This window comes from Dromiciops gliroides, chromosome 4, assembly GCF_019393635.1.
Source record: "Dromiciops gliroides isolate mDroGli1 chromosome 4, mDroGli1.pri, whole genome shotgun sequence".
NCBI classification, from domain to species: domain Eukaryota; kingdom Metazoa; phylum Chordata; class Mammalia; order Microbiotheria; family Microbiotheriidae; genus Dromiciops; species Dromiciops gliroides.
In genome coordinates, this window is record NC_057864.1 from 99796139 (window position 1) to 99814898 (window position 18760).

At 45.2% G+C, this 18760-nt stretch overlaps 1 protein-coding gene across 1 annotated transcript in view; it reads right to left on the reverse strand.

Moving 5' to 3' along the window:
• Positions 1–1769: 1769 nt before the first annotated feature.
• Positions 1770–18760, reverse strand: part of LMOD1 (leiomodin 1) — a 75300-nt gene continuing 58309 nt past the window's right edge. Inside the window, exons 2-3 of the mRNA XM_044005406.1 lie at positions 8569–10041; positions 1770–3134 (exon numbers count right to left, since the gene is read on the reverse strand). Of these exons, the coding sequence (XP_043861341.1) occupies positions 3108–3134; positions 8569–10041 (1500 nt within the window). The 3' untranslated portion in view covers positions 1770–3107. The remainder of the gene's footprint in view (positions 3135–8568; positions 10042–18760) is intronic.

The window sequence follows — 18760 nt, forward strand, 5'->3', positions numbered from 1 at the left end:
AAGTACATCACCTGCTCCTTTCCTCTCCCGCTCAAATTCTTTCCCACAACAATGTTTGTATTCAGGTAAAATCAGGTTGAAATGAACGTGGGGCATCACTGAATGAAAAAGAGAGGTCAGAAGAGGGCCTCTGCCACCTGAGGTGGGTGAGCAAAGATCAGACTGGGGCAGCTCCACGTCTGTCTTTATTCTGTTGAAGTCGATTGAGTTTATGTGCCAGTTGTATGAATGAAACTCATTTCTTTCCCCCCTATTAGATAGCTAAGAGCTACCTCTTTCTGTCTTGGCTCCTGCCTCCTCTTGCCCAATCTCCTATTTTTAGAAACAGCATTGGGTTTGCAGAACACAAGCTGATGGGGTAAAGGGTTTTCAACCACTATACTTTTGGGGAATCTTCTGACCTAACTGTGTGGGATAGTCAGACCTGGGTGATCAGGTCCCCCTGGTGGACACGCCAAGGCAGGCAGCAGGGAATGGCCCTTGCCAATGCATCGAGAGCAGCCTAGAAGGCTGGCAGATAACAGCAAGTGTATCTTTTGCTTCTTTTTGTATCCCTGGTGCTTAGCTCAGTGCCTGGCACATTGTTGTTCAGTCATTTCAGTTCACTTGCATTTAATTCTTTATGACCCCATTTTGGGGTTGTCTTGGCAAAGATACTGGAGTGGTTTGCCATTTCCTTCTCCAGCCCATTTGAACAGATGAAGAAACTAAGGCAAACAGGGTAAAGTGACTAGCCCAGGGTCACACAGCTAGTAAGTACCTGAGACTGGATTTGAGCGCATGAAGATGAGTCTTCCTCATTCCAAACCCACTTCTCTATCCACGGTGTCATCTAGCTGCCCTGCCTGGAAAATAGTAGATGCTTAATATGTTTTTTGATTGACGGAGTGGCCCAAGGATGTTTCTCTCATTAAGGTTGTTGTAGGGTGCCAAAAGCCGTCCAATGAGTCTATAAAAATATCTAGACTAGGGGCAGCTAGGTGGCGCAGTGGATAAAGCACCGGCCCTGGATTCAGGAGTACCTGAGTTCAAATCCGGCCTCAGACACTTGACACGTACTAGCTGTGTGACCCTGGGCAAGTCACTTAACCCCCATTGCCCCGTAAAAAAACAAATCTAGACTAGAAGGTTATCTTGCCATATATCAGACAAGTGCTGGGTGGGACTGCTGGGTCCCTGGTCAGGAGAGCAGCTACTGAAATTGAGTGAGGAAGACAAAGGCTGCTCTTCCCTACAGGATCTATTTCCCAAATGGTCACTATAGCCCCTTTCCTGGCCCAGAAGCCGTTTCCTTTGCTGCCTTGTGTCCTCTGGAGGGAATTGGCTGGGGCCCATGGTTAGGCAGAGAAATGGAATGAGTGTCTCTCTCAGAAAATGCCTAATATAGGCATCTTGGGGAGCTCTGTTTTCCTCTCTGCATCTCCCAATTTCCTGAGAACTAACTCCTATCAATGCCCTCCACCTCTACCCCTTTGGCTATGTTGAATATGCCAACAGCTGCAATGTTCCTAGGCATTAAGTGCCCAGGCCAGTAGGGACCATTTAATTCATTGAAAGGTGCCTCTGACTCTTCCTGCTAGCACTCCCCCCATTCCATGGCTCCAGTTAGTGATGGCCTGATGGCCTGGCAAGCTGGCAAAGACATAATAGGTACTTCCCAATAGGGATGGAGAGTGGGCCTATAGTTTTATTGGTGTAGGAAATGCCTGAAGAAGAAACTACACCTACCAGAGTAGGTTGGTCCTTTCTCTGTAGTCTATAGTCCTGGAGCATTGTTTAGAGCATCCTGAGAGGTTAGGAGACTTGTCCAGGGTCATATAGTCAGTCTGAGTCAAAAGCAAGTTGAACTTATTTCTTTATCCACTATACCTCACTGTCTCTCAGGAAATTAATAAATGTTCAATTGAGTGGCATTTATATTAGAACATGGTGGATTCTGGCCTGAGCCAGGAAGCTCCCAGATGCTGCTCTGGGCTCTCTCAGTCAGCTTCCTCCTCCCTCTCCCCTTTCTTTCACCCTGATCCCCTGAGACAGGTTCAAATCTTAGCTGTGTGTAGTGAGGGAGGGTTAGAATAAGTGCACAGTTAAGGGACTTCTTTCCAAGGTCCCCAAGGGAAAGAGGAGGTGTAAGGGCAAGGTGCAGTCAATGATTGGCACCTCTGCAGCAAATACAATCTTAGGCAGCTAAAGGTTTGTATATATTATCAAAATCTTATGGAAAAACAGGTACACAGCTATTCCATACAGTAGCTGGTAGATGTGAGGGAAATGTCTGTTGGTACCTGATGTGACCAACTGTCATTCTTGGTGTGCCCCTCCCTCATTTTTGCCCAGCAGCCAGCCCCTTCCTCTTCCCCTCTATTACAAGAGTTAATACAGAACACTGCTATTCCCACCACTTCCTTTCCAATCAACCCAGGCACATTCCAGGAGCACTGGGGGCAGGATACTGCCCTCTTCCCATATCCAAGGATTTTGGGGGTGGCTCCTATCTCACCCTTATCTCTTTCTGAAAAAGAAATGCAATTCCTCCCAATTATGTGCAGCCCAAACAATTATGATTCCTTTTTGCCTTCTGTTCACCTCTACCCTTCCATACCAAGTCATCTCCTCTCTCCTGGCAGTACCACATTCAGAGACCCACCAACCCCATCAGCTGTGCCTCCTGGGCTCCTCGGAGAGCCGAATCCCAGCCACAGGAGCAGCAGGCATTGGGAGGAAAGGGAGAAGAGTGTCATGTGGTCCTTGCTGGGCATCTCTCTAGCCATAGGTCTTCCATGGCCAGCTGGGAGCATAGCACCCAGGAACAGTACCACCTTCTGAGTGGCACACTAGGTGGGCTCTTATAGTCCAGAACCCTTGATTCCAGGGAAAAGAAATCCTTGGAGAATCTCAAAGATAAGAAAAGAAAGGTGAGGTTAAAGGAGGTGTCTTTCCTCGAATATGGCCTGGACTCCAGGGTCCTTGGCCTCTCTCCTGGGACTCCCTTCACAGTGTAGGTCCCTCCACAGCGGGAAGCCGAGGTTGGGGAAGGTCTGCATCATTCTGGGAGGCTTGGTCTGAGCACAGTTATGGGATGGGCAGACATGGTCCCCAGGCCCCTCGTCCTACTGAAGCAGCTTGGGCACTTCCACCTACGTGGAGGGAAAAGCAAAAACACAGCATTACTGAAGGACTCTCATCCCAGAGCTTCCTAAGGTCACCTCATGTATCTCCTGCCTCCAGGTAGTATCATTAAACAACATCTATATAACTGACACTGCTGCCTAAGGGAAAGATGTTTTCACATTTGGCAGTCCTTGCTAGCAGAAAAACTTTTTTGGCCTCTAAACTGAATCCTCCATGTATCCTTTGGGTAGTTCCCTCAGGAAAGAACTAAGAATATGAAATCAAGAGATGTCTGGGTTGGGGGCAGCTAGGTGGCACAGTGGATAAAGCACCAGCCCTGGATTCAGGAGTACCTGAGTTCAAATCCAGCCTCAGACACTTAACACTTACTAGCTGTGTGACCCTGGGCAAGTCACTCATTGCCAAACAAAACAAAAACAAAAGAGATGTCTGGGTTGGGGGCAGCTAGGTGGCGCAGTGGATAAAGCACCAGCCCTGGATTCAGGAGTACCTGAGTTCAAATCCAGCCTCAGACACTTAACACTTACTAGCTGTGTGACCCTGGGCAAGTCACTCATTGCCAAACAAAACAAAAACAAAAGAGATGTCTGGGTTAAAATGCTGGCTGTCACTTATTGGCTGTGTAGCAAATTATTTTGCCTCTGAGCCTCAGCTTCCAAATCTGCCAAATGGAGATGATAATGCTTGTACTACCTGCCTCAAAGGGGGGTGGTGATGGTCAAATAACCTACTAGTGCATATAAGTTATTAGGAAATTCAAAAGGAGAGCAGAAGTACTGTTTCTGCTTTCCAAAATCACTGGAAGGCCATGTTTTAAAATAATTCAAATGAATACTCTTTTTTTTCTATCCTCTATGTAAATAATGACATCAGAAATTTGATACTGGGTCTCTCCTGTAAGTCAGTATAATCCAGTATTCTGTGTCTGAGAGAAGTCCTGGGGATGGTTTCGAGGATTCAACCAGCACTTGTGGGATGCAGAGAGCTAGACATGGTGAGATCATAGTGCGGAGTTGGAAGGGGCCTCAACTTCTTCATTTTAGACATAAGGAAACCGAGGCTCAGGGAGATAAGGGACTTGCCTAGGTCACACAAGTCGTAATCGTCGGAGGTAGGATTTGAGTGAAAGTCCTCTGTGTCCAGACTTTACCTACTGCACCAGGCTGCTCCCTCCTTTTCTAGGTGCTGGGGAAAATACAAAGTTTAGCCAGGATACCATCCTTACTTTTCTGGCGCTTATGACACTCTATTCATTCCCTCCTCATCTTTGCCTCCTAGAATCCTCAGCTTCCTTGGAGGCCCCGTGCCGTTGCTGGCTCTTGTAAGAAGCCTTTCCTGATCCCTCCGCTCACTCGCCTCTCCTGATGTTACTTTGTATCTTCCTGGTATTTACTCGTGTGTGTCTACTACATCTTGTATTCCTTGGTATTTACTATGTATCTACTACACTTTGTATCTCTGTAGAATGTGAGGGCAGGGACGGTTGTTTTTTTCTTTGTATCACCATACATAGTGACACTTTGCAGATAGGAGGGGCTTAAAAATGCTTATTGAATCTGCACTGGGGTTCTTAACCAGGGATCCGTGGCCTTTACATACATGCATACACATACATACATATGTGTATATATACACATAGAGAGTGAGATAACTGTTATAATATAACTGACTTCCTTTGTCATCCTATATATTTTATTTGATTCATTTAAAACATTATTCTGAGGGGGAGTCCATGGACTTCCCCAGTTTGTGAAAGAGGTCCTTGGACAAAAAGTGTTGAGAAGCCCTGGATTAAGAGGACCTCTAGAATATACAGTAATTGTAATATATTAGTATACAGGGCAGCTATGTGGCCCAGTGGATAGAGCACTGGCCCTGGAGTCAGGAGTACCTGAGTTCAAATCCCACCTCAGACACTTAAAACTTACTAGCTTTGTGACCCTGGGCAAGTCACTTAACCCCAATTGCCTCACTAAAAAAACAAAAACAAATATATTAGTATACAAAGGGAGGCACAAGTAGATTGTGAGATGAGTTCCTTTGGAGTAGGTAATCAGGGAAGGCTTCATGGAGAAGGTGGCATTTGAGCGGCACCTTCAAGGATAGGCAGAATATAGAGGATGGCATGAATTTCCTCCAAGACAACTGGCTCATTCTCTTGATAGTCAGCTTTATGACATTGTTAACATTCAATATCCCCCCCCCCCCACCCAGGGCAATGAGTGTTAGGTGACTTGGCCAGGATCACACAGCTAGTAAGTGTCAAGTGTCTAAGTCCAGACCTGAATTCAGGTCCTCCCGAATCCAGGGTTGGTGCCCTATCCACTGCGCCACCTAGCTGCCCCGTTAACATTCAATATGTGCCAAAGCAAGGGGAACCTTTTCCTCTTCACCTAAAACATGGTCAAGGTCAACACCAGGCCCTAGGGTTACTGGCAAGAGTTGCCCTCATTTTAGAGTCCCCATGGGATCATGAGTGCATTAAGGTCAGACTACCACTGCCACCTAACAAGCCAGGCTCATGAATCCTGACTCCTGCCTGGGTGGGACTCCCAGCCAGGGAGGGAGGGCTTCTGCAGATAGAATGTACAACCCCATAAGGGGACAGGATGAATAGAGGTAAAACTGACTCTTGGGAGTCATTTTCTTAAAGTGCTCTCTGTCTCTGTCTGTCTGTCTCTCTCTCACACACACACATACACATACACACACTAAAGAGAAGGCCAAAAGATAGAAACTAATTCTGATATTACTGGAAAAGAGTCCATCATCTCAACCCAAAACACTTGATTCCTAGAGTCTATAATGCCCTTTCTCCCGACTTCATAAAGTGCTGCTAGCTGTGCTTCTCAAATGCCCTTGTCATGTACTATGGCATATCCCAGTTGTTGCTTCATATACCTTTCTCTCCCTACTAGATTATATGATCCCTTTTTTATAGAAGAGAAAGACTGCTTCTTATCTAGACCATATATGGCACCCAGGTCTAGCCCCTACACACATGTGAGGCAGCAAGCCTTTGTAGGTAGAAAGCTGGCCTCCACGTAAGGAAGTCCAAGGTCTCTTCTCTCTCTCTCTCTCTCTCTCTCTCTCTTTCTCTTTCTCTTTCTCTCTCTCTCTTTAAATGCAGGGCAATGAGGATTAAGTGATTTGCACACAGCGAGTAAGTGTCAAGTATCTGAGGCCAGATTTGAACTCAGGTCTTCCTGAATCCAGGGCTGGTGCTTCATCCACTGTGCCACCTAGCTGCCCCCAGGTCTCTTCTCTCAATGGCTTCATGCAACCCTCTGGGACTATTACTTGAACAACAATGCCACATCTGCCCTGGTAAAGAGAATTTCCCTTTGGAGAGTTCCCTAGGCCAATGAAACTATATAGCCAAACTACCCCCACTTAAATTGTTCATGGAACTGCTTTTGCACACAGTAAGTGCTTAATAATGTTTGTTGCCTTTGACTTCTTCACTTCAGCCAATCCCAGCACAGATCAGCAGAGCTTTGACCTATTCTATTTCTAGCCTGAGCTGATTAGACCTTCCTTAGTTAGCTTGGTACCCATGCCCTTCTTGGAGGCTCTTTGTACTAGAACTAAGCTTAGTCTCAAACTTGATTGGCTTAGCTCCTTGCAGCTCAGAACTCCTGAGCTCAAGCGATCTACCATTCTCAACCTCTGGAGCAGGGATCATAGGTTTATGCCATTGTGATAGTGACCTTTTCACTGTGGAAAGTAGAGCTCATACCTGATGCCCCTTATCCCAGGAACTCACTGCATTTTTAAGTGGATAAATGAAAAGACAGAAACTGACCTAAAGCTAGTGGCCCACCATAATTACAGCCTATCCCCCAGTTTAGTACTTAAATATAGGATTGCGGTGTTTGCCAGTCTGTACCAGCCTGGCCTCTCTAGCTAAATGGAAAGGACAGACATGCCATGTCTTATACTTCTCTTCTATCCACCACAGAAGCCAACACAGTGCTGGGCACATAATATGCTCAGCAATGACTTGTTTATTGATCAGTGCTTGCTCTTGGTCTGAAGTGTCAAGAGGCTTGGCTAATCCTGAGGACAACTCAAACTGTGAATCTTTAAAGGACCTGAGATTATTTATCCTAAGGAAAAGAAGGCTGAGGAGATGTTTTAGTGATGGTTTTCAAATGAATAAAGGGAAAGGCTATTAGCCAGAGGCTAGGTCTCTCTCTCTGTCTCTGTGTGTGACTCCTCCCCCCACCCTCTCTTCTCTCCCCCTCCCCAGAATAGAACCAGAGGTGCAGTGGGGGGGGGGAAGTATTAGATTTGAAATTGCAGGGCATAATTTCAAATTCTGCTACTGATGCTTACTAGCTACATGACCCTGGACAGATCACTTAACCTCTCTGGGCCTTCATTTCCTCATCTGTAAATCTGTAAAATTAGGGGTTTGGACTTAGAGAGCTGCTAATGTTCCTTCCAACTCTAGATCTACCACCCTCTTTTCAGTTTCTGGATAGTTAAACTTGAAGGTGAAAGGATGAGACATTCCTGAGTTGGAGGGTTGAAGTGGGATGCTGAGAGGTAGCTGTGAAGTTTCTTATTCTTAAGACCTTTAAAAACAAGATATGAGGGGGCAGCGAGGTGGCACAGTGGATAGAGCACCGGCCCTGGATTCAGGAGGACCTGAGTTAGAATCCAGCCTCAGACACTTGACACTTACTAGCTGTATGACCCTGGGCAAGTCACTTAACCCCAATTGCCTCATCAAAAAAACAAAAACAAACAAACAAAACCAAGACATGTTCATCTTCACCTTGGCCCTATTTTCCAACCATTTCTATCCCACTGGAAACTTAGACTCCCTCATCCCCCTTGTCCCCCCCCCATTAGTGAACTTTCTGCCTTATCTGCTAGTGGCTGAACCCATATGCCAGCTTCTGCAGTCTTTGTATCAAATCCCAGGGGATACCCTCTCCTCTAATCCTCCATTTCTAGCACCCTGTTATCTGTTGTCCTCTCCCATTAGAATGGAGGTTCCTTGAGCGCAGACAATATCCTGTTTGTTTGTATTTTTATCCCCAGCACTTAGCACCATGCTTGGCATAAGGTAAGTGCTTAATAAATAATCTGTGTGTGTGTGTGTCTTTCTCTATCTGTCTCTTTTGCTCTCTCTCTCTTTCTGTCTCTCTGTCTCTATCTGTCTCTTTCTCTGTCTCTCTCTATCTCTCTCATCTGTTGAATATGGCTTAAGTGTGGACTGGCTATAGGTAAAGGGGTGAACTAGATGACCTCTCAAAGTGCCTATTAAACCCTAGAAATCTGTTTATTCAATAGCTCCTGAAGGAGTCTGAATTATCTCCCTCAGAATCCAAGATCATCTAATTCCCTGCCTGTCCCCCCGCAACAAGTCTAGGCCCTGTTGCCTGTGCCCAAGTCTTATCCCACCCCTCCCCACCCCAGACCACATGCCTTCTTGAGCTGCTTGAGGTTGCTGGAACGGATAGCAGCTAGCAGTTGGTCCCGGGAGTTCTTCTCTTGTGCTGGGAGGACCTTATCTCCCATCTTCCTTTGAGTGGCTGGAGAAAGGGAATTCCTCAGGTTCTCTGGCAAGAGGGGTGGAGCCAGGGGAGGTGGGGGTGGGGGTGGGGCAGCAGGAGTGCCTCCCTTTTGGGGGGAGTTCTTCGGGGAGGGCTTTGGAGAGGGCTGTGGTGATGGCTTTGGGGAGCCTTTGGGCAGGGCCCCAATCTTGGGGACTGTCAGCTGGTCCTTCTCCCCACCCACACCCTGTGCCTGTTTCTGCTCCTGCAGCCTCTTCTGCCTCTGTTTGTCCATGTTGCGGCTGAGCAGATTGGTGACGGTCATCCGGGGGCCTGCCAGCTCAAAGTGATAGCCCAGCTTGAGCAGCGTGGTGTTCTCCTTCAGGAGCTTGGCGATCTCCATTTCGGTCTTGCCTCCACAGATATGTCTTTGATTATGGAAGCGAAGCTCCGTCAGGGTGTTGTTCTGGAGCAGAGCCCGGAAGATGGCGAGGATGCCTTTGCCAGTGATGTGGTTCGAGTCCAGGTTGACGCTGGTGATGGTCTTGTTGGCCTTGAGCATGATAGCGATGGCGAAAGCTACGTGGTCGTCTGCCCGGGTGTTGGCCAAGGCAAACACCTTGACCACAGTGTTGAATTCCAGTGCCTCGGTGAATTTGACCAAAATCTCATTTGTGATGCAGTCCGAGTTGTTGACATTTACCTCGGTCATCTCCGGGTCATTGTTCTTCACCCTTTCCAGAGGCTCATCAAATATGCTGGGGGCTGCTTCCTCTTCTGCTTTTGCTGGGGGCTCTGGGGCCTTGGCAGGGGTACTGGGGGTGGGCTTCTCAGGCTCTGGGGCCTTGGCAGGGTTACTGGGGGTGGGCTTCTCAGGCTCTGGGGCGTTAGTATTCTTGGCATCAGCGTTATCCTTGGGGTCCTTCTGAGTAGCGGGCTCCCCCTTCTTAACTTTCCCATCTTCCTTTTTGGCCTCCACTTTGCCACTCCCCGTCTTCACTTTCTCTTCCTCCTTTTTTTTATCCACTGTGTCACTCTTGTCCTCTCCCTTCTTCTCCTTCTCTTTGTTCACACTCCTGCTTTTTTCAATCCCCTTCTTTTCATCGTCTTTCTTTAATGCTGCTGTCTTTTCTTCTCTCCCATCCTTTCCTGTCTCTTTCTTGTCCACAGCAGCCTTGACCCTGCCCTTGTCTATCCCCCTCAGTACTTTGTCATCCTTCAGCCTCTCTTTACTTTTGCCATCTGCTTCATCTTTTTCTCTTTGTCGGCTTATCTTTGGACTGTCCTTCTTCTGTTCTTTTCCCAGCTCTGAGTCCCGTTTGGAGCTAAGGACTTTTTTACCAGCATCCCTGCCCCTCTCATCTCCATTCTTGGCATCTGTCTTGGTCTCCACTTGCCTGCTTTCCTAAGGAGAATTCAGAAGAAAAAAAAAAAAGAAAAGCAAAAATAAACATGAAGTAATAGCTAGATTGAAAGGGTGTTGAGTAGTGGAGGACAGAGTGGGTGTCCTAAGCAAGGCCTTTGATTCTTTAAATGGTTTTTATGCATAGTGATCAGCCATTTTTTGTTCTTCATTGAAGGTTCTACAGTTTGTTTCAACAGAAGGACAAATTTTCTCAGTTATTAATAATGGCTCACATGCCAATGATATAGACATGATATATGCCTGGCTGGTCTAAAGATTTGGCCTTGGTGGCCAGAAGACCTAGGTTCAAGTCCCTCTGATATATACTGTCTATTTCACCCTGGGCAAGTCACTTAACCTCTTACTACTGGTACAGTGGATAGAGTGCCAGGCTTGGAGTTAGGAAGACTCGTTTTCCCGAGTTCAAATCTGGTCTCAAGAACCCTGTTTTCCTCAGTTTCCTCATCTGTAAAATGGGCTGGAGAAGGAATGGCAAACCACTCCACTATCTTTGCTAAGAAAACTCCAAATGGGGTCACAGAGAGACAGACACAACTGAAATAACTGAGCACTGCTCTAGGCAACTTTCTAAGACTATGAATTGCAGAGACAAGGATGACCTACATTAGTAGAGAGAGTTTCCCCATCTGGCAATTCCCTCTATTAAGGAAGTCACAGGCCTAGCACCCATCCCAATTCCTAAAACATTAAGGTTTGTGTAACACTTTCTAAACAACAACCCAATGAGGTAGGTAATAAAAATATTATCCTCATTTTGTTGTTGTGTAGTCATCCAGTTCTTCATGACTCCATGGACCATACTGTCCATGGGGTTTTGTTGGAAAAGATACTGGAACAGTTTACTCTTTCCTTCTCCAGTATGTCCCCATTTTACAGATGAGGAACTGGGGCAAATAGGGATTAAGTGGCTTGCCTAGGGTCACACAGTTGGTAAGTATCTGAAGCAGTATTTGTACTCCAGGCCCAGTGCTCTATCCATGAAGCCACTTAGCTGCCTCTTCATTTTACTAATAGCTTTTTTTTTCTTTTTTTTTTTTTTTGTGAGGCAATTGGGGTTAAGTGACTTGCCCAGGGTCACACACCTAATAAGTGTTTAGTGTCTGAGGCCAGATTTGAACTCAGGTCCTCCTGACTCCAGGGCCATCCACTGTGTCACTTAGTTGCCCCTGCCTCTTTATTTTGCACATAAAGAAATTGGAATTCAAAGAGCTTAAAAGATTTATCCATACTAAGTGTTGGAACTGGGATTTGAATTCAGGTCTTCAAGATCCAGTGCTTTTGTTGTAAAATGAATAAACAAAGGTGGCTTCTCTCCCAGAGAAGATGGCCTTGTCTCTCTTGTATAATTCAGAGTCAATCTTGCTCAGGAGGGGAAAGGAAATGGGTGAAAGTAGACTCAGGAGGAGCTCACAAGCTCTTCAGTTCCAAGGTTCTGTGAGTCCCATCTTGGCTATTAGGATTAATTAAATGCAACATGGGGAAAATATATAGGGAATTAAATCAAATTTATAAGAATCCAAGTCATTCCCCAATTGAGAAATGGTCAAATGATATGAACAGGCAGTTTTCTGATGAAGAAACCAAAGCTATCTATTCCCATATGAAAAAATGCTCTAAATCTCTACTGATTAAAGAGATGCAAATTAAAACAACTCTGAGGTACCACCTGACACCTATCAGATTGGCTAAAATGACAAAAAAGGAAGATAATAAATGTTGGAGAGACTGTGGGAAAATTGGAACACTAATGCATTGTTGGTGGAGCTGTGAACTGATCCAACCATTCTGGAGAGCAATTTGGAATTATGCCCAAAGGGCAATAAAGCTGTGCATACCCTTTGACCCAGCAATCCCACTTTTAGGTCTTTTGCCCAAAGAAATCATGGAAGGGGGAAAGGGACCCACATGTACAAAAATATTTATAGCTGCTCTTTACGTGGTAGCAAGGAATTGGAAGTTGAGGGGGTGCCCATCAATTGCGGAATGGCTGGACAAGTTGTGGTATATGAATACAATGGAATACTATTGTGCTGTAAGAAATGATGAGCAGGAAGAGTTCAGAGAAACCTGGAGGGTCTTACGTGAGCTGATGATGAGTGAGATGAGCAGAACCAGAAGAACATTGTACACAGTATCATCAACATTGAGTGTTGACCTACTGTGATAGACTATATTCTTCTCACCAATGCAATGGTACAGAAGAGTTCCAGGGAACTCATGATAGAAGAGGATCTCCAAATCCAAGAAAAAAAAAGAAAGAAAGAACTGTGGAGTATAGATGCTGATTGAACCATATTATTTCTTTTGTTTTGGGTGCTGTTGGTTTTTTTTTTCTTTCTATTTTGAGGTTTTGCATCACTGCTCTGATTCTTTCTCTTGTAACAGGATTAATGTAGAAATAGGATTAATGTTATTATGTGTATATATATGTGTGTGTGTATATATATATCTATATGTATATGTATAGAGATATATAGATATAACCTATATCAGATTACCTGCTGTCTAGGGGAGGGGGGAGGGAGGGGTGGGAGGGAGAAAAATCTGAAATTGTAAAGCATGTATAAACAAAAGTTGAGAACTAAAAAAAATAAATAAATAAAATTTAAAAAAAATGTAACATGGGGTGGCACCCAAACAAATGAATTGCACTAGGCAATGGCTGTAGAGTCATAAGTATCATAGAGTTTTGGAATTGGAAGGACCTCAGTGACCATCAAACTCATACCCAAACAAGGATCTACTCTGTAACATACACAGAAAATGGTCACCCATGAAGACCTCCAGTTAGGGACAACTTACTACCTCCCAAGGCAACCTTTTTGGTTAGGAAGCGTTTTCTTGCACCAATCCCTTGGAGAGGATGGGAGCCAGTGGTGGGAGGATACTGGCCAATAGGGGCCCAGTTGGAAGTCCCAGAAGCATGGTCTCTGAGGATCCATGAGGGTTGGCACCAGGCAGAGGAAGTTGTGCATGCTCAAAGGACTGGGTCCCTATTGGCCAGTTCTCTATTACACCTACATTTTCCTCTTTGCAACTTCTACCACTTGCTATAGTTTCTTTCTTTCTTTTTTTTTTTTAGGTCAGGCAATTGGGGTTAAGTGACTTGCCCAGGGTCACACAGCTAGTAAGTGTTAAGTGTCTGAGGCCAGATTTGAACTCAGGTACTCCTGACTCCAGGGCTGGTGCTTCTCCACTGCGCCACCTAGCTGCCCCACTTGCTATAGTTTCATACTCTGGGGCTAAAGAGAAAAAGTCTAGTCTTTCTTCGATATGGTATCATGTCTCTAGCTAAGCCTTCTCTTCTATGGGCTAAAAATCCCATCCCCAGTACTTTTAAGCAGTCCTCATAAAAAATGAACTGGGAGGGGCAGCTAGGTGGAGCAGTGGATAGAGCACCGGCCTTGGATTCAGGAGGACCTGAGTTCAAATCTGACTTCAGACACTTGACACTTACTAGGTGTGTGACCCTGGGCAAGTCACTTAACCCTCATTGCCCTGCAAAACAAAACAAAAACAAAAACGAAAAAAAGAAATGAACTGGGGGCCTTGAGCATGGACCAGAGACCATGGGTGAGAGAAACAGGGGAGATGAGTTTGGTTTTTGCTGATACCCCAGAGGAAACTGTTGGTCACTTTTCCCTCCACAATGAGGCCAAAATGGTACCATGGTCATGGGCTTCCTTCCTTCCTTCCTTTCTTCTTGGCAATCAGGGTTGTGACTTGGCCAGGGTTGCACAGCTAGTAAGTATCTGAGGCCAGATTTGAACTCAGGTTCTCTTGACTCTAGGGCTGGTGCTCTATCCACTGCACCACCTAGCTGCCCCTGGCATTGGTTTTCTATCCTCACAAAGAACATAGCAGGTCTTGATTGCTAGAGGTTGCAGGGATTATATGCTGGGCACCTTCCTAACTGAAAGACAGATGCTTTAATGTCTACGACTCTAGGGGAGACCCTAACCTTGGTAGCAAGGGGGAGGCCAAAGTGTACACCTTCTGACTCGGTGGGGATGGACATGCCTATTGTTTTTTTTGCTGAGGTACTGGTGCTTCATTTTGCTGAAATGACATGGCAACTCCTGATTGGTTGCTGTTTGTCCCTATGACTAAGAGTTGTGTCAGAGGATTGGCCACTGAGCATATGGGGAGTGGATTCTCACAGAGAAGGCTCTCCACTTAGTAAGTAGGCTGTGAAGACTGGAAAAAGGCTCCAGTCTCCTTTCTCTTTTGGACCACCCCTATCTTAGAATAAATCTAGCACCAGCTCTCCCTTGGATTTCTACCAAATGGTGCAGTGCAGGGGGAGGGAATTCAATCTCCTTCTCCCCACCCCTAGCAGCAATAGGGGCTACAACTCTAGCACATGGCTTGACTGAAAACCTGAGCTTATCTAGGTGAGCCCAAGACAGTACCTCCAGGCGAAGGTTCTGTGTCACCAAACAATTCCAGCCCAGGATGTTCCTAGCCCTGGAGGTAACCACATGAATTTAAATTCCTGAATAGATGCCAGCTGCCAAGCTGGAAGTACTTTCCTCAACTAGACAACTTCTTGGAGGAAAAAATAATAACTGACAGGAAACTGAAGCATTTAAGTACCTACTATGTGCAAGGCACTGTGCTACACACTTTACAAATATCTCATTTGATCCTCACAACAACCCTGGGAGGTAGATGCTGTTATTAATCCTGTTGTACTGTTGAGAAAACTGAGGCAGACCAAGGTCAAATGACTCACACTGAGTCAGCCCTTGGGGCTACAAAGAGTCTCCTGAGATGCATTCCTCATCACTGGAGGATCTCATGTTATTCAAACTGGAGGGAACCTTTCAGTCCACTCACTCATTATAGAAAATAAGGCCAAACAAACAAAACCAATGCAAACAAGATTAGAAGGAAAGCAGAAAGCTGGGAAGCAATGTTTACAATGTTTCTGATAAAGACCTCATATCTAAATTATATAGAGAACTGAATCAAATATATAAGAATACAAGTCATTCTCCAATTAAGAAATGGTCAAAGGATATGAGCAGCAGTTTTCAGATGAAGAAATTAAAGCTATCTACAGCCATATGAAAAAATGTTCTCAATCATTACTGATTAGAGAAATACAAATTAAAACTACTCTGAGGTACCACCTCACACCTATCCAATTGGCTAATATGACAAAAAAGGAAAATGATAAATGTTGGAGAAACTGTGGGAAAATTGGAACACTGATGCATTGTTGGTGGAGCTGTGAACTGATCCAACCATTCTGGAGAGCAAATTGGAACTATGCCCAAAAGGTTATAAAACTGTGCATAACCCTTTGACCCATCAAGAACACTACTAGGTCTTTATCCCAAAGAGATCATAAAAAAGGGAAAAGAAACCCCATGTACAAAAATATTTATAGCTGCTTTTTTGTGGTGGCAAAGAATTGGAAACTGAGGGGATGCCCCTCAATGGCTAAACAAGTTGTGGTATACGGATGTAATGGAATACTATTGTGCTGTAAGAAATGATAAGCTGATGGATTTCAGAAAAACCTGAAAAACTTACATGAATTGATGCTGAGTGAAATGAGCAGAACCAAGAGAATATTATACACAGTATCAACAACATTGTGTGATGATCAACTGTGATAGACTTAACTCTTCTCAGCAAGACAATGATCCAAGACAATGCCAAAAGACTCATGGTGGAAAATGCTCTCCACATTCAGAAAAAGAACTATAGAGTCTGAATGCAGATTGAAGCATACTATTTTCACATTTTGTTGTTGTTTATTTTTTCTTGCATTTTTCCCCTTTTGTTCTGATTCTTCCCTTAAAACTAATGTGGAAATATGTTTAAAAAAAAAAGAAAAGAAAATAGGCTGAGGGGTAGTTTGATTTATCTAAGATTACCTGGAACAGGGACTCAAACCTGAGGCCACTAGGGGGTATGAGAGAAGATAGAGCACTGAGCCTGGAGTCAGAAAGAAATGAGTTCATATGTGACCTTGGACACTAGCGGTGTGACCTTGGACAAGTCACAATGCCGTTTGCCTCAGTTTCCTCATTTATAAAATGAGGATAATAATAGCACCAACCTCCCAGGATTGTTATGAGGATCAAGTGAGATCATATTTATAAAGCTGATTGGCACTGAGGAAGCTTAATAAATATTCGTTTCCTTAGTTTCTTCTGAGCATTTCTCATTTAATATACCCTGTGGCCTCTCTGTTAAGAGAACCTTCTCTGCCACTTACTTGCATATATCTTTCAAATCCTTCCTTTCCAAGCTCTTGGACATAGAGTCAGGAAAACCAGAGTTCAAATCCTGCCTCTGACACTTACTAATTGTATAACTATAGTCAAGTCATTTAACTTGTATGATACCCAATTGTCTTATCTGTAAAATGGGGATAATGATTACTTGCACCGACTACCTCAGAGAATTGTGAGGAAAGTGCTTTTAAAAAGATTAAAGCTCTATAGAAACATGTTGCCAATAATAAATGAATTAAAAGATCCTTCCTCTCCCCCACTCCAGCTTATGTTTCCTTTCCTTTCTGCCTTACCCGGTCTCAGCTACATTTAGTTGCCCTGGGAAATGAGCTGAAGAATCCCACCCAGGAGTAAAACATGGTCCATTCAGAGTGTCAGAGGCTACAAGGGGACAAGGCTCCCCATAGTCCTTAGCTCTCAGGACCCTCCCCCAAAGTAGGTAGTGCTGTGTGTGACTGGAGCTCAGTAGCCTCAAGGGGAGGGAGGAGTGAGGGGCATTCCAAGGCCATGCCTCACCAAATGCAGTGCCCTTTGACTGCCCACTGTGATTCAAGCCAGAGAGCCAAGAACTTCCTTTGCTAAATAAACTCGAGCCAGGTCCCTGATGGCATTTGTTTGTGGTGCAGGTACACAATGTTTCCACAGAACCAGCCTGATCCCCTGTTCCCTCCGTGGAGGCCCGTGGGGCTGGATGAGCAGGATAGAATCTGAGGTGAGAGTTCTGCTGCCTTCTCATTCATCTATTTCCTTCCTTTCTCCCACTGTCTGCTCTTGAGCGGATCTTCCCAGTCATCAGGGCTATATATATTCTATTCATCCTATAAATCTTTGGGGGAGGAGCTGTCACCCACATCCCACGGTGCCTCTCGCCTTGTCGGGCTCATACAAAACCCAGATTCATTCTATATGGGGCAGTAAGAAGGATTCCTTCATTATGTGGGTTGGCCTTTTTGTATCCCCAAGAGAGCTAAAACTGTCCCCGCAGCAGATGCATGAAATACCCTCCCTGTCTCCAGCAGCTTACCCTTTCAGGGGACTTAGAGCCTTATTCTCAGGTTCCCCCAGCCTTGGAGTCATCTATGCTGGCAGCTGGTCCCAAGGGTCTCTGGTACGGATGAGTGCTTGCATATCCAGAGTCCATCCATATTGTGCCCATAGGTCAGGAATTCTCTGAGGCATCTGATGGACATGCTAACCCCCAGAAAGGAAGGAAGGCCCAGACTCTGGGTGCCTCATCTGCAAATGTGCCATCTCACACGTCATAGGACATCATCCCCCAAGGGGTAGAGGATTAGGACGTGGCTGCACTATGCTCACCGACCTTCTATTTGGGGAAATTCATAATCTACATGCTGGTCATGATTTGTCCCAAGACCCAGAGCCAAAGTCACTATAAAACCCCAGGGCTTCAGGGCAGCTAGGTGGCGTAGTGGATAAAGCACTGGCCTTGGATTCAGGAGTACCCAGAGTACCCAAGTTCAAATCCAGCCTCAGACACTTGACACTTAACTAGCTGTGTGACCCTGGGCAAGTCACTTAACCCTCATTGCCCTGCAAAAATTAAAAAAAAAAAACCCAGGGCTTCATTGGTTACTATTGAGCTACTTAGCAATGGGGCAGGGGCAGCACCAGCCCTGGAGTCAGGAATACCTGAGTTCAAATCTGGCCTCAGACATTTGACACTTTACTAGCTGTGTGACCCTGGGCAAGTCACTTAACCCCAATTGCCTCACTAAAAACAAAAACAAAAACAAACAATGGGGCAGCTAGGTGGGGCAGTAGCAGGTACTGGGCTTGGAATCAGGAAGGTCAGGGTTCAAATCCACCCTCAGACACTTACTAGCTGTGTGATTTCCTCATCTGTAAAATGGGCTGGCGAAGGACATGGCCAACCACTCTAGTATCTCGGCCAAGAGTCGGACAGGACTAAACAACAACAACTTAATGAATCACAGAATCTGAGAGTTGGAAGGGACCTCAGCATCCGTCCAGTCCAACCTGTAGGATAAAGGAATCCCTCTCGCTGATGATTGAGAGGCAGCCTTAAGCACCCAGAAGATCTGGGTTCAAGTTCTGTCTTTGACCGTACTTGGCTGTGTAGCCCTAGACAAACCATATCATTTCCCAGTGCCCCAGATAACTCTGATCATAATAATAGTTAATATTTATATTATGCTTTAAAGTTTCCAAAACACTACACATGTTATTTCATTTGAGACTCACAACAACCCCAGGAGGTAAAGAGAGCTATTTTTTTTTTTGTGGGACAATGAGGGTTAAGTGACTTGCCCAGGGTCACACAGCTAGTGCCAAGTGTCTGAGGCTGGATTTGAACTCAGGTCCTCCTGAATCCAGGGCCAGTGCTTTATCCATTGCACCACCTAGCTGCCCCCAAGGGAGCTATTTTTAACATCCATTTTACAGATGAGGAATTTGAGGCAGGCAGT